Source organism: Apis mellifera, linkage group LG14 (genome assembly GCF_003254395.2).
Source record: "Apis mellifera strain DH4 linkage group LG14, Amel_HAv3.1, whole genome shotgun sequence".
Classification (NCBI taxonomy): Eukaryota; Metazoa; Arthropoda; class Insecta; order Hymenoptera; family Apidae; genus Apis; species Apis mellifera.
This window is the reverse complement of record NC_037651.1, coordinates 8,237,077-8,251,340: the sequence shown is the minus strand read 5'-3', so window position 1 is coordinate 8,251,340 and position 14,264 is coordinate 8,237,077. Positions and strand designations below refer to the sequence as shown.

The following is a 14,264-nucleotide window of genomic DNA, read 5'->3' as shown; positions in this document are numbered from 1 at the left end:
TAAAAAAGTAGTGCCCGGAGGCATTTTTTTATCACGGCGCCACTCATACGAAATCTCCCTTTCGTAAACTATACATATTAAAATAAACTGCTTTATCTTTTAATTTTTACATTTATATCGATTCGATTAATAATATCGTTCTGCTATTCGCTCTTTTTCTATTTTTATGAATCCTATAATATTTATATGATTTTATTATAACTATTATTATTAACTATAAACTCGATATCTCGGTATATTAATTTAGTAAAAGTTAGAGTATTTAATCGACGTTTATTTGAAAGTCTACTATGTATGCAGATGACCCTGACATTTACGCTGATGCATTTCACGTGTGCTACGCGTATGTTGAACACTAACTGTTATTCACATCGACGTGCTCTGTCTGCAACACAGCTTCGAAATGAGTTGGTCTCTTGTATAATATTGCTTGTTTAATTTCGATGCAAACTACAAGTGCATCGTTTTTCTACTCTTCGTCACGTTGTATTACTCACGATAAGAATATAATCACGATACGGATAGAGTTATCAAAGAGTAGCGCAATTTAAAAAACTATACAATTCAATGTTTTGTATTTAATAAGGATGTTAAAGGAATCGAACAATTCTTTTTATCGTTGGTGTATTCATGTTTGCATATCTCTATCGGTGTATTGACATTAGCGCGACGAAAACGAGTAAGGAAGCCTGTTTAACGTACAAATATTGAGAAGCTACTAGATTCCTCTTACGCTTCGTATAACAGTCGTGACGATAATCGTGAAAATGAATGTTAATCATGAATATTAATTACATAGTATAAAATTTATTTGAAACTTTAATCTAAAAAGACATCGATCTTAAATTGGAATTAGCAAAATATACAAATATTTGCAATTTTGATTTATTTTCTTTTAAGAAAAAAAAAAAAAAAATAGCGTATCAAATTGAATCTTTCTTTCAAAATATACGAATTTTATGCAAAAATTTCAAATAAATTTTAACTTGATTCAAATGCAGAATACGAATTAATTGGAAAAAAAATATGTTTTATTACAAGAATTAAATCTTTGAAAGATAAAATTATATAAGTAAAATTAAATGTTATATTTGCATTGCATTGATATTAAAAAAATCTACAATTACAATCAATCTAAAATTTTATTTAAGATTGACGATTTGAGAATTTAATGTTTAACGGATTATCCTTGTCCAGCTTTCTTCTTTTTTATCTCTATCGTGTTTTTTCGTCTCTTCGATAAACTTGTTTTCAATCTATTAATTTGCAGTTACACGTACACGTCAATGCAAATAATTTTACCATTTTCATTTTAATAGTTATTATTATTTGATATTTACATATATATTTATGTATATTACTATTTGTAAAAAAAAAAATATAAATATGATATACATACAAAAATATGTTAAAAAAGAAAAAAATCTAAATCCAAACTATTATTCTGAAAAATTATTTTATTGTTTCTACAATAGTTAATCATCATTTAAATTAATCAACTTCATCATTACCTGTAAAACTTCTTAATTGGAATTACAATGCAGAGACCTTGGAATATTGTAGATAAAGCGTGAAGATATTTAAACCGCATTGAAGGTCATCAACAAGGATATCTATTCTTTTGAATCAATTATTAATTATGTCAGATAAAAAAATGAAAAATGTATAAAAATATGCTTAAAGATACAAGTTTCAATAATTTAACTTTTATGAAGTGTAATTTTTAAATGTATTTTATTGTTTCGTGTATAAAACAGTAATAAAAAAATATTTTTAAAAGATTAACTTGATATTAATATCAATGAATCCATCAAGTTAATTTATCGAAGAACTTCTAATAAAATTGATCGCATCTCTTGTGAGCTCATAAACGTGGGCGTAAACTTTTCAATAAAGTCAGTCTCGTTCGGATTCTTGAACGCGTGTATTGGGATCAATGACACGCCCGCAGATTCCCTGAGGTACACTCTAAGAGCTACGTAGAGGCATCCTGTAGAATTCCAACCACCTTCCTCGACTTCACAGCAGGACCTACTGGTTTCTATTTATATACCGCACGAGACCTTGCAGCTTACAGCTTGCGCGCTTACGAACTCGGTTCTCGATCTGTATAAATTTCTATCGTAACTATTCTATCGTTGTTATAAAAAATGATTATTTTTAAATTTTTTATGAATCTAGCAAATTTTATTAATCTTTTTGAACTTATGTTATTTAATATTAATCATTATTTTATGTAACAATACATATAATATTTGGTGTATAATATCATTATATCAAATACTTTTTTTTATGATAAAAAAAAGTTGTTTTATAAAGTATATTATTATATACTTTTTTTCTAGATTTATTTTTGAGTGTCTAAGTATCATTTAAATATATTATACATATTAAACATAAATAAAATTATATTAAAATTGTATTAAAAAATTCAAAAGTGATTTTAGTAAAATATGGAAAATACGTTATCAAATCAAATATGGTAAGTAAATTATATCAATATGTATAGTATTATAATTGATTTATTTTTTATTCATTTATTTTCTATTGTATAGTGTATTTTCTAAATAGTAATAATAATAAGAAAAAAATTATACATTATATTTCCATTTATATTCAATTATCAACATTTATTATAGATTATGTTAAGTTAAGATGAAAAATACAAAATATGAAGAATATATTGATATTATATATATTTATATTTTATAATAGTAATATGTTTATTTAAAATTTGACAATTGATGACGCCATCTATTACATAAATTGTTTACTATTGGGGATATTGAAGTGTTATCGCAAGTGTTATACTAAAATATTAACGTGTAATTTTTTTTAAAGAAATTTTTAAACTTCAAAAATATGGGTGATGGAATTTCAGAAATTTTTAATTCTTTTCAAGACTATTTAAATAACGAAGAAGAATTGCGCGAGGTATATATTAATAATGTGTTATAAATATTGAAATTAAATCAAAATAATGTAAATGTCAAATAATTATAATATTATTTTAATAGTTTTTTTTACAAACATCACATTATATTATATGGTTTTCAATAAATTATTTTATAATTGTAAATAATATGAATTATTTTTTATCATTACTTCTTTTGTTAATTCCATACATATTTTAGGTTAGAATGCATTGACATATCATATCGTTAATTTTTTAAAATAATTAATTTTAATAGTGGTTAGAAATATATTATATATGAAGAAAATTAAAATTATCTTTTTTTTTGTACCAAAGGAAATCCGTGCTATTGTAAAAGATCTTGAAAAAAGTGCCAGAGATATTCTGATGATATTGCAAAATATTCATAATGAAAATAACATGGAAGAAAACATAAGTATGTGTGTCTAATGAATTATAAAACTATTAAAATATTTTATTATTTTTTTCCCATTTATAGTTGTATCTCAATATTGTGCAACATCAAGAGAATTATTTAAAGATGTACGTAAAAACTATATAAGACTTGCAGAAGTTGTACCAAGAGACCAATATTATAGATTTCATGATCAATGGCGTTTTGTTACACAAAAATTATGTTTCTTAGCTTCTTTAATAATATATTTAGAAATTAAAGTTTTGGTCACCAAAGAAACTGTTGCAGAAATATTAGGAGGTATGTAATTATTTAAATAAATTTTTATTTAATTTTTATTTATATGTGAAGAAAATTAAATATATTTTATTTTTATATATTTTATTATTAAAATTGATAATGTATACTTGTAGTTAAAAATAACAGAGAGGATGGTTTTCATTTGGATTTAGAAGATTACTTGATGGGTTTATTACAATTATCTGCTGAATTGGTAAGCATATCATGTAATACTATATTATCATTACTCATTTAAACATTATATTCAGAGTCCATAACATTATATTTCAGAGTCGTTTTGCTGTAAATAGTGTTACCAATGGTGATTATAACCGACCTATAGAAATAGCACGTTTTGTAAATGACCTAAATGCAGGTTTTAGACTTTTAAATTTGAAAAATGATTCTCTACGAAAACGTTTTGATGGCCTAAAATATGCTGTTAAAAAAGTGGAAGAAGTAGTTTATGATCTTACAATACGAGGTTTGAAACCATTTTCAAGTCCAGTTGTTCAAGAAACAGAATAATTATATTTCAATAAATATCTTATAAAAATAATATATATTATAATATATAATAATATAATTTATTAAAATTATTTTCATATTTATAAATTATAAAATTACGTTTAATTATCTTAAGTTTATATTGTATTAAAAGTATTCATCAAACTTAGATAGAAAATTTCTACATATTGTTAAACAAAATTTTTACATATTGATATTTATATTTAATAACCTTCTACTAAATTTACTGTATTTAACAATTTTTCACCTTTAATATATTTTTCATAATTTTGAATAAAAAATTTTACAACATCTTGAGCGCGAGATGTACCTGAGATATGTGGTGAAATAGTAACCTATATAAAAATATTTAATTAGTTAAAACATTTAATAAGTTAAAAATAATATTTAATAAGTTAATTAGTTAAAACTGGATTTAATTTTAATTAATAGTAATATTTATTACAATATTACCTGTGGCAATGTCCATAATTTACTTTTTTTTGATAATGGTTCTTCTTCAAAAACATCCAAAATTGCTCCTAAAATCCATTGTTGCTCAAGAGCATATAATAAATCTGCTTCTTTAATAATTGTACCTCGACCTATATTGATAAAAACACTGCCCCGATTTTTACAATTTTGTAATACATTTCCATTTAATAATCCTACAGTATTAGGTGTAGATGGTAAAACATTAATAATATAGTCACAATTTGTTAACATTTCAGACAAACATGCAGTTGTTCTATGTTCATCAAGATAATTTAAATTTTCTTTAAGTGGTGTTCTTGACATTCCCCATACAGTGGCTCCAAATATTTTTAACTTTTCTGCAACTATAAAAATTGCAAGTTTTATATAAAATAAATAAAATTGTTATATTTATTATTATTATTATTATTATAAAATAAATAATTACTTGATTTGCCAATATTTCCTAAACCTAGAATACCTACAGATAAATCACAAATAAGTCTATGATCAGAAATTTTTCCATCTTTCATCCATTGGTTGTGTTTTTGATTTTGATATTGTTGTTTTTGATTACGTTCAAAATTAAAAATATGTGCTATCACATATTCAGACATGGCTAAACCAAAAGATTTATCTGAGAAGCGTGTAATAGAATAATTAATATTTTTATCTTTTAAATTTGAAACTAATGGTTCAATACCAGCCCATGTTGTTTGTACCCACTTTAAAGATGGTAATTTATTTGTATATGGTAAAAATAAATCGCAATCAGTTATTAATATATCTGCATTTTGTAATTTTGATAATGTATCACATTTATCTGAAATGAAAGAAATTCAAATTCCATTGTATAATGAACCTAGTATAAAAATAAAAAAAAGACTTTTATAAATAATTTTTGAAAATTTTATAGTAAAATATTTAAAAAAAACTATGTAACTATATGTAAGTTGTAATGTAACTATATTCAAAGAACGTGTTAGGAATTTAAACAGGGTGAGTTTTCCGCCAATAACTAAATCTCAAATGCGCAAATACAGTATTGGGAAAAGCATAGTAATAAAAGTGCGTTTAAACACGTGCTTGCTAGTTTTGTGAGCCGAAGATATTCGAGCTCATTAGTATGAAAGAAAGTGTATGTCAAAAATAATACCTGGCGAAACGTCAAATATCATTAAGTTTGGAAGTTGCATTTGAAGATGGTAAGATAACCTAGGAATCGTGGACAGAATTGCAATATTCTGCGCCATATCAACACGTGCGAATATAATCTAACTTCAATAAAAGGTTTTTTTTTTTATTAAATAAAACACATAATATTTAAATGTCGTTAACATTAATTTTAAAATAATATAATTGATACCTGTTGTTAGATTTATTACTTCGATATATTACATCAATTCATCTAACCTACATTTCTTGTAGAACATAAGGGAATTTTTTGTAAATATTAATATATATATATTTTTTCATTTACATTTCAATTCTTTTCATTAGTTTTCGTAATTTCATTAGTTTTCATATAATAATATAATTATTATTTAAATTTCTCTAATTTTCTTTATTTTAATACATATATTATCTAAGAAAATTTAAATAACTGGAATATTTTTTTGTATAATAAAATGTTAAAATGCGTTAGAAGAATATTTACTTAAACTAAATTGTGTTTTAATTTTAATATTGATATTGTAAATTAAAACAATAAATAATGTCATTTAATAAAATTAATTAATTTTCAATTCTTGTATTTCATGAAAAATTTAAAATTTGAAATATCCTCACATATGCGACGCTTGCGTAATTATAGATATTTAAAATACAAAACACATACTTATGTTATAATAATAACAAAAAATTCTTATTAAGTTTAATAAATTCTTTTTACTATTTAATTATTAACATAACATATATAAATATATACCATTATTATATTTTTGAAATTTGTATTTTCATAACGAAAATATTTTCATGAAAAAATGTTAACTTAAAAAATGAAAAATTATTAAATATACTTTTTTAATTATAATTTTATAAACATTTTTTAATAATATGATTTAATTAAAAAATTTTTTTTTCATATATAAACGGAATATAAAACGATATAGGTTAAAGAAAACTATTATTTAGATGTCGTTAAATAATTAACATATAAGCATAACTCGCGTTTTCAAAAACTTTCAAAATCTAAATACAGCATTTAATTTTATTATTATTATAAATCAACAAATATTTTTAAACAAATTTGATTCCATTGATTTCTGAATTTTATGATAATCGTAGGTAGTGTGAACGAGACTTGTATTGAGGGGAAATGCTGAGCGTCCAATAGACGCTCGTGAGTCGACCGGTGGCGGTAGCAAGCCGATTCCCGCGCGGCGCACGTCGCATCGCGGAACTGCTCGAGCTGAACGTGTTAAATGGCTGTGCGTCGGCCATGATGGCTTTGAGCAGGGACCGTGTCACGCAAACATGTTTTCGAAGTGATATATCTCGTTTGGTGACTGAGTGACCGTGTTCCAGCGCGATGGCCGGAGAACGATGAGGCCCTGAGCGCTCTCTGTGCCGGGTATTACGGCCGCAGGGCCCCCAACCAGGCCCAGTCAGGTTCACGTTCCCTAAGTCCGAGGCCCGAGCCGATCCGACTGGCCTCACGGTTCGACACCAGCCAACTCGGTTGTCAACACGCGAACCAGCCGCAGGATGAGCAAGCTGTCGTTCAGGGCCCGTGCCCTGGACGCTTCCAAACCCATGCCGATTTATATGGCCGAGGAATTACCGGATTTGCCAGATTACTCGGCCATTAATCGTTCTCTGCCCCAAATGCCCAGCGGCATGGAAAAGGAGGAGGAATGTGTAAGTCGAACGTTCAGCCTTCTTCCAGCATGTTTCCCCTGTCCGCCATCTTACTCTCAGGCGCATCTTCGTAAACAACCGGCAGATGGCACCTTTCTTATCATTATTATGTATAGAAATTCCTTATATTTATTGTTAAACGTAATTGATAACATTATTTTTTATGTTATTGTTATTCTTTATACTTTTATATATCTTGTTACACAATTATTGTCAGTTGTCAGCTTCGTATATCAAACTAATGAGGAAATCAAAATAGATGTTCCAACGTTGCTATTCAACGTATAAGAATTTTTAATTTTTAAGCTTTTTCAAATTAAAATGTTATATTTCTTTACATATATCTTGCAATATAATTTTTGAGCAATAATTGTTCTTTTCCTTTCTCAAATATATAAACAATAAATGCTTAATTATACATTGTTGGATTATCCATATTCTATATTAATTCATTAATTGTGAATAATGTTATTGAAAAAATGACAATGATATGCATATATTCATTGAAATATAATATAATTTTATTTAATGAATTATATTTATTAACATAAATATTTTAAAAGTTTATTTTCTATTTTATTTTTGCATTTTACATATATTTCATTTTATTGAAATATATATTCTATATATATTTTTACGAATATATTATTGATAATATATTGATAATATATATTATTATTAAATAATATATTATAATATTATTAAATATTGTTATATCTTATATTTAAATGTGGTATATCATTTTTTTTATTTCTTTTTACAGTAATATATATAAAAATAAAAATTTTAATTAATTTTGTTTTTCAAATTATATATTATTTATTGTATTAATTGTTTAATAGGAACATCACTTGCAAAGAGCAATATGCACGGGTTTAATCATTCCTACCCCTGAAGTAACTGATTTAACAGATGTAGAAGCTTATGATAAGATATATCCAGCTGATTATAAGCTACCTCGTCAACTTATACATATGCAGCGTAAGAAAATATAATAAATTAAGTTTAATATTCAATAATTAATTATTATTATATTTGTAACATTAATAATTTAATAATTGTATGGAATTTTTTTAAAGCTTTTGCAATGGAACAAGATATTCCGGACTATGATATGGATTCTGAAGATGAAAAATGGGTTGCAATACAAAGCCGTAAAATGGACTTGACTCCACTTCAGTTTGAAGAAATGATGGATCGCTTGGAAAAAAGTTCAGGACAAACTGTAGTTACTCTTAATGAAGCTAAAGCACTTCTGAAAGAAGATGATGATTTAATTATTGCTGTATTTGATTATTGGCTGAATAAACGTCTTAAAACAGTAAGTAATTTTTATATATTATAAATTTTAATTTGTATTTCTAATGAATAATTAATGATAAATTAATTAATATGAGCACATGTTTTCAGCAACATCCTTTACTATTAACAGTAAAAACAGAACATCGGTTTGGTTCAGCTGCCAATAATCCTTATTTAGCGTTTAGACGTAAAACGGAAAAAATGCAAACACGTAAAAATCGCAAAAACGATGAAACTAGTTACGAAAAAATGCTGAAGCTCCGTAGAGATCTTAGCAGAGCAGTTACCCTTTTTGAAATGGTTAAAAGAAGAGAGAAAACCAAGCGAGAACATTTACATCTTACAATTGAAGTATATGAGAAAAGGTGTGGAAATAATCTTCCAAACCTTTTGTATTTTCCTCTAGAAAAACTAGACTTTGAATTTTATATAATTAAAAAAACTGTACAGATATCAAGCACAAGACTTTAATGGGCAAATATTGGCGGAAGTATCGGCATTGAAGACACCGAGACCTGCTTTTGCTCCACTGTTTACAAATCAATTTGGTGTTCATCAAAATTGGGCAAATAAAGTTTGTAGTAAAGTAAGTATTTTTAACGTATATTTTTTTCTTGTATAATTTTTATATAATTATTATAATAATGATATATTTTTTGTATTATTGATATATCTAATATTACTTATTTCAGGACGAAGTAGTACCTAGAAAAGAAAAAAGACAATATAAGAAAAGAAAACATAAAACTGATAGCAGAGGAGGAAGTTTGGAAGATAATGGTGTACGCAGTGGAACAGGTAGTGGAGGTGGTCGAGGAAGTCGGCCTAGTGTTCTTGGAGGCGGGCTGGACCCGCTAATAAGCTCAGACGAAGATGGTCCGCTTCCATCACATTCACATTCTCAGCCCTCAGTTCCCTCGGATCGCGATGATGAAGACATCGCTGATGAGGGACAATTCGCTTTCCGACGAAATAGAAATAGCACTTATCTACCAGTGAGTGCTGTTCTCTGTTAAGTTCTCCCAAGTTTTTCTTTTTTATATATGATTTTTTACAAACAGATGTAAACCAAATGTTATATGGATTTAAAACAGGATTTTTTTCTAATTTTATGCGATATTATTTAATATATCAATGGATGTCAATGAAAATTGTCGTGAATTATATTAAAAGTGTGGAAATAGTCTTAAAGTTCTTTTTTTCAGGATTGTAGATATAGAGCTTTTCTCTTTGCAGCCTGTATCAGGTGGATTTGGAAATTGGCCTTGGTGTGATAAAAACGAAGGGGGCATGGCTGATAAGAAGTATAGGTTTGCATTGACCAGCATCAGTAAACCCGTACCAAGATGTATTGGTTTTGCGCGACGGCGAATTGGTCGGGGTGGCAGGTATATTTAAATTTATAAAAATTTTATGTTTATGTAAAAATAACATTTTTTGATAATATTATTTAATATCTAATTTCAGAGTAATATTGGACCGTTGTTCGACTGATATGGATGATATGTGGTCTTCTTTAGACTTCACGATACACCAACCAAAACGGGAACCAGTGGATTCCGATACAACTGCCATGTCAACAACTTCAGTCAAGAAAGAATGGTATGTTAAACAATAACATATAGAAACTTCATTTCAGAATAAAAAAAAATAATCTATTAATTTATTAATTTATTTATAATATAGGTTACACTTTCGACCAAAGACTCCACCTGTGTCAGTGCATAGTCCAAGTGAAGAGAGTAGTGATACGGACTCAGATATAGAGCCAATATTGACTCAATCAAAACCGCTTCCATATCCGTTCCCGCCTGAAGCAACATCTATTTGTGTGGAAGTAGAACCTGATCGTGCAGGAGATGAACCACCTTTTACATCAGAATTTAATATTGCTGATTATTTTTCGCCGGATACTCTATCGGATTTTGATCTTGCCGTGGCGAGTATCACTAGTAGTGCGTGTATTAGTGGATCGGACAATAACTCTAACGATACGCGGACAGACGAACTGGGCAGTTCACATTTTGTTGTGACTCCGCTACCTAGTAGTCTTTTTGCACAGCCTGCAACACAGCAGAGTCGGCCTCAGTGCAGTGGTAGTGGTTTTAGTGTTGTAAATACTTCTACAAGTTCTATAGTCCCGTCGTCTTTCTCGTGTACAATCAATCAACCGACGACATCAAATGCAGTATCTACGCAATGCGCAAATGCTGCTATCGAGACACAATCGAATCAGTCTAAACAGCAACAACACAGACAATTACCAAACAACAGCAGTCCTGTTTCCATTCTGTCTAAATCCTTGACTAGTCCAACGAATAATAGGAATGGCGGCAGCAGTGGCAGTGGTAGTGCTGGAGTTAGAGTGTTTAGTGCAAGTACCACAACTAGTGGAACAATTACAAACTTTGGCAATGGACATCAAAATGGACCATTGTCTCATATAAATAACTCTAATAATCTTTCAAATAGCACTCATGTCGTGAATAATCAGTCAACAATAGTTCTGCCACAAAAACATCCGCCGTCCAATCTGCTACCTGGCTTGATCGCACAGAGCAAATTGGCGAGTCTTGCAAGGCAGCAACAACAGACGCAAAGTCAAGCGTCTACGCAACAAATCCCAACGTCCGGGGAAATTACGCTTAATAGTAATAGGTAAATATTTGTATATCTAATATTTTGTAATGTAAAAATATATATATATATATATATTTTTTTTAAGTACTTTATATAAAATATTATCAAAAATTCCATATTTGATTATAGTGAAAATATGGATATGAAGGTGGATGGAGTGGAAAGTGCGACTTGCGATGGTAAACCACAGCAACAGCAACTTGTACGAGCAAATAAAACAAATTCATTAGCGATGGAAGTGACATGATGCCTGCTATCGGCACCCCTGTTGCCGCCAATACGTCACTGGGGGCTTCGCTAATTTTACCTTCGCTAACTTTATCTATGTCTGTCTACCTTCTGGAGACTGAACATATACTATGTGCTCGTTAATACAAAAAACGGTACGGCTTGATTCGATTGCAAAAATACTCTGATCAGTTGCCTGTTACGGCGATGACAATGGAAATGTCGATTCTATTGCAAGTACTATGTTATTTTGAGATCATAAAAGAGTTAAACTCTAATTCATTTCTCGTTTGTTTCCTTGCTAATTGAACAACAATTATTATTCAACACAATCAGTGTTTCATTAAATCTTCACAAAATCAGTTCATTCTATTTTTTTTTTCCTGTATATTAAATTTAACATTAATTTCGGGCTACTGTTATGTTTCTTCATTTCGTAATATAAATATTTTCTTAAATGTTAATAGATGAATATTGAAATAATGTAATATATATATTCTCTGTTTTTTAAAATAAAAAAATAGTTTTGTTCAATGCAAGGAAACTTTTATATTTGACAGAATCATAACTTTATTTTTTATCAAAAACTTGGCAAAACTCCTTTGTCATCTTTTTACTCATATGCAAATGATACTGTTGGAACATCTGTAATAAACTAAAATTAAATTACAAGCTTTCTCAGACACAGCATTAATTATTTTTATTGCAGAAATATTATACAGAGAGTTATGTTTCAGATTTTTTCTTTTAGAGATTTCAAAAATTTTGTGCGTTCAATTTGGTATTCTTATTTTTTGAAATAATCTGAAAGAAAATTAGTTATTAATAAATTAATTAATAACTAATTGTAAAAACTTAATTTTAAATTATATTATTTTGCAATATGAAATCTCTAAACTTTTGGTAGATAATATTTCTGTGTATATTATGATTGTAAATTTTATTTAAAAAAAAAATATATACTAGAAATAGAATAGACTTTTCTTATGAAAAAAATGTATAGTACATCTTTTATAAATATTCTTAATACATTTTGTCTCAAATTAATTTGATATATTATGGATTCGTATGTTTATTTCAATACTGTACATAAATTCAGTTTATATTTAAGAAGATATTCAATTTATTTCTTTACAGAGTAGTAATATGTTAGAAGATTTCAGGCTGTGAAATAATGAAACTATTATTAACAGTAATAATCTTTAAATTAGTATAATACAGAAGATTCTGATTATTTTATGGCTTATAAAAGCTATGTATTTCTATTTTAATAACATATAATGAATTACAGTTAAATGTAAAATAATAAAAGCAAATTGTAATGTTGCGTTTGAGAAGCTTGTACTACAAGAATCTATATTACAAACTGACAAGTTCGTGATATTATGTTAAGGTTTAAAATATTTACAAGAAATACTTAAAAATTTTCACTTTTCACTTTAATAATTGCGAGTTATGAAAATAACAATAATGATTAATGAATTCATACAATTGCCATACAAAATATGAAAGAATCAATCAAATCAATCTTTTTTTTATAATGATATATTATATGTATTAATTGGCTTAAAAATAATTATCTATTTTGTGCAAAAATTGGCAATAAAATAATATATCATTAATTTTTTAAGTACTTTACAGCAATATTTAAATAACAATATTTGTGAAAGTGGGTATAACTTATATATATATATTTATTCATACCAGTAGAATTCTGAAAATATGAAGTAAATATTAGAATATTAAATCTTTCTAAACTTTATATATGCAATTATTAGAATTCTATTTAAATCAAATATGTAATTTCACGAATGAATGCAATTGCTATAAAAATATTCAATTGTTTAAATATCTATATTTTCCTGTAGTCAAATAGTTCTTGAAATCTACTGGTATAATTATGCGAAAATTAAAAATTAAATATTTTGGCATTTATTTATACATAACTATATTCTTTTGATTTTTTCAGATAAAATTAAATTATCATTAGATAAAACCAACAAAAATGAAGTTAATCTGCATATATCTTTATGCGCATTATTATTTTCCTCTTAATCTTTCTACATTATTTTCTCCGATTCTATCAATGTATGTGTTATATTAAAATATAAGAATTGAACAGAAAATAAGTTAATAAGAAATATGATGATTGTGAGATTCTAAAATGTTTTCATTTAAAAATTAATGATATGAAAAAATAATTGTTTTATTTAAAAAAAATACTTTCTTGATACAGTTACATATTTCATATTCTTGTGTGGCTAATAGGAATGATAAATGTAAAAAGAAGTACATATAGTTACATAAAATAGATCATTAAATATATGAGTTTTGAAATTGACGAAATTCAAGAGTATCTGTCGCATAATTTTTACTATTATTTTAAAATAGTTTTATTCATTGTCTATTATTTATTTGAAATTCATAGGCACTGATCAAGATAAATATCTAAGCCTCTTGGACTGAAGATTTATAATTTAAGTTTTACAAACGGCCATGGCAGAGTATTTCTGATAGTCATTCATTTTCCAGATTTAAAACATAACAATTTTTTCCAAGTATGCAATAAAAAAATTTTTTTGCAAGCCGTAAATCAAGAGAAAAATAAAAATAATGGTGCAAATGTTGCAAATTTTAGAGAGACTT

At 27.0% G+C, this 14,264-nt stretch overlaps 3 protein-coding genes across 6 annotated transcripts; 2 read left to right on the top strand and 1 right to left on the bottom strand.

Annotated features, from left to right (window-relative positions):
- Positions 1-2,762: 2,762 nt before the first annotated feature.
- On the top strand, positions 2,763-4,189 carry LOC413794 (translin). The gene is made up of 5 exons (XM_397233.7): positions 2,763-2,934; positions 3,251-3,350; positions 3,414-3,629; positions 3,743-3,822; positions 3,900-4,189. Exons 1-5 carry the CDS (start codon positions 2,863-2,865, stop codon positions 4,134-4,136), a joined length of 705 nt encoding a protein of 234 aa, XP_397233.2. The 5' UTR covers positions 2,763-2,862; the 3' UTR covers positions 4,137-4,189.
- LOC725056 (glyoxylate/hydroxypyruvate reductase A) lies at positions 3,894-6,104 on the bottom strand. Of its 4 annotated transcripts, none has more exons than XM_001120952.5 (5): positions 5,956-6,104; positions 5,746-5,867; positions 5,038-5,412; positions 4,590-4,954; positions 3,894-4,471 (listed from the first exon to the last, which is right to left on the bottom strand). In XM_001120952.5, exons 2-5 carry the CDS (start codon positions 5,840-5,842, stop codon positions 4,340-4,342), a joined length of 969 nt encoding a protein of 322 aa, XP_001120952.2. In that variant the 5' UTR covers positions 5,843-5,867; positions 5,956-6,104; the 3' UTR covers positions 3,894-4,339. The 4 variants fall into 4 exon arrangements, with proteins under 4 accessions (XP_001120952.2, XP_006564993.1, XP_006564994.1 ...); XM_006564930.3 differs by having other exon boundaries at positions 5,746-5,863; positions 5,956-6,065; XM_006564931.3 differs by having other exon boundaries at positions 5,038-5,208; positions 5,293-5,412; positions 5,746-6,061.
- LOC413793 (enhancer of polycomb homolog 1) lies at positions 5,546-12,418 on the top strand. The gene is made up of 11 exons (XM_397232.5): positions 5,546-5,794; positions 6,876-7,448; positions 8,291-8,429; positions 8,528-8,769; positions 8,859-9,115; positions 9,201-9,336; positions 9,443-9,745; positions 9,987-10,138; positions 10,218-10,352; positions 10,437-11,408; positions 11,520-12,418. Exons 2-11 carry the CDS (start codon positions 7,296-7,298, stop codon positions 11,635-11,637), a joined length of 2,607 nt encoding a protein of 868 aa, XP_397232.1. The 5' UTR covers positions 5,546-5,794; positions 6,876-7,295; the 3' UTR covers positions 11,638-12,418.
- The last annotated feature ends 1,846 nt before the right edge of the window (positions 12,419-14,264 follow it).

Coding starts and splice junctions, on each gene's coding strand:
- LOC413794 (XM_397233.7), top strand. CDS start 2,863: ATGGGTGATGGAATTTCAGAAATTTTTAATTCTTTTCAAGACTATTTA. Junction 2,935..3,250: donor ACGAAGAAGAATTGCGCGAG/GTATATATTAAT, acceptor TTTGTACCAAAG/GAAATCCGTGCTATTGTAAA. Junction 3,823..3,899: donor TACAATTATCTGCTGAATTG/GTAAGCATATCA, acceptor ATTATATTTCAG/AGTCGTTTTGCTGTAAATAG.
- LOC725056 (XM_001120952.5), bottom strand. CDS start 5,842: ATGGCGCAGAATATTGCAATTCTGTCCACGATTCCTAGGTTATCTTAC. Junction 4,955..5,037: donor AGGAAATATTGGCAAATCAA/GTAATTATTTAT, acceptor CAATTTTTATAG/TTGCAGAAAAGTTAAAAATA. Junction 4,472..4,589: donor AATTATGGACATTGCCACAG/GTAATATTGTAA, acceptor ATTTTTATATAG/GTTACTATTTCACCACATAT.
- LOC413793 (XM_397232.5), top strand. CDS start 7,296: ATGAGCAAGCTGTCGTTCAGGGCCCGTGCCCTGGACGCTTCCAAACCC. Junction 9,116..9,200: donor ATTGAAGTATATGAGAAAAG/GTGTGGAAATAA, acceptor AAAACTGTACAG/ATATCAAGCACAAGACTTTA. Junction 10,139..10,217: donor CGAATTGGTCGGGGTGGCAG/GTATATTTAAAT, acceptor ATCTAATTTCAG/AGTAATATTGGACCGTTGTT.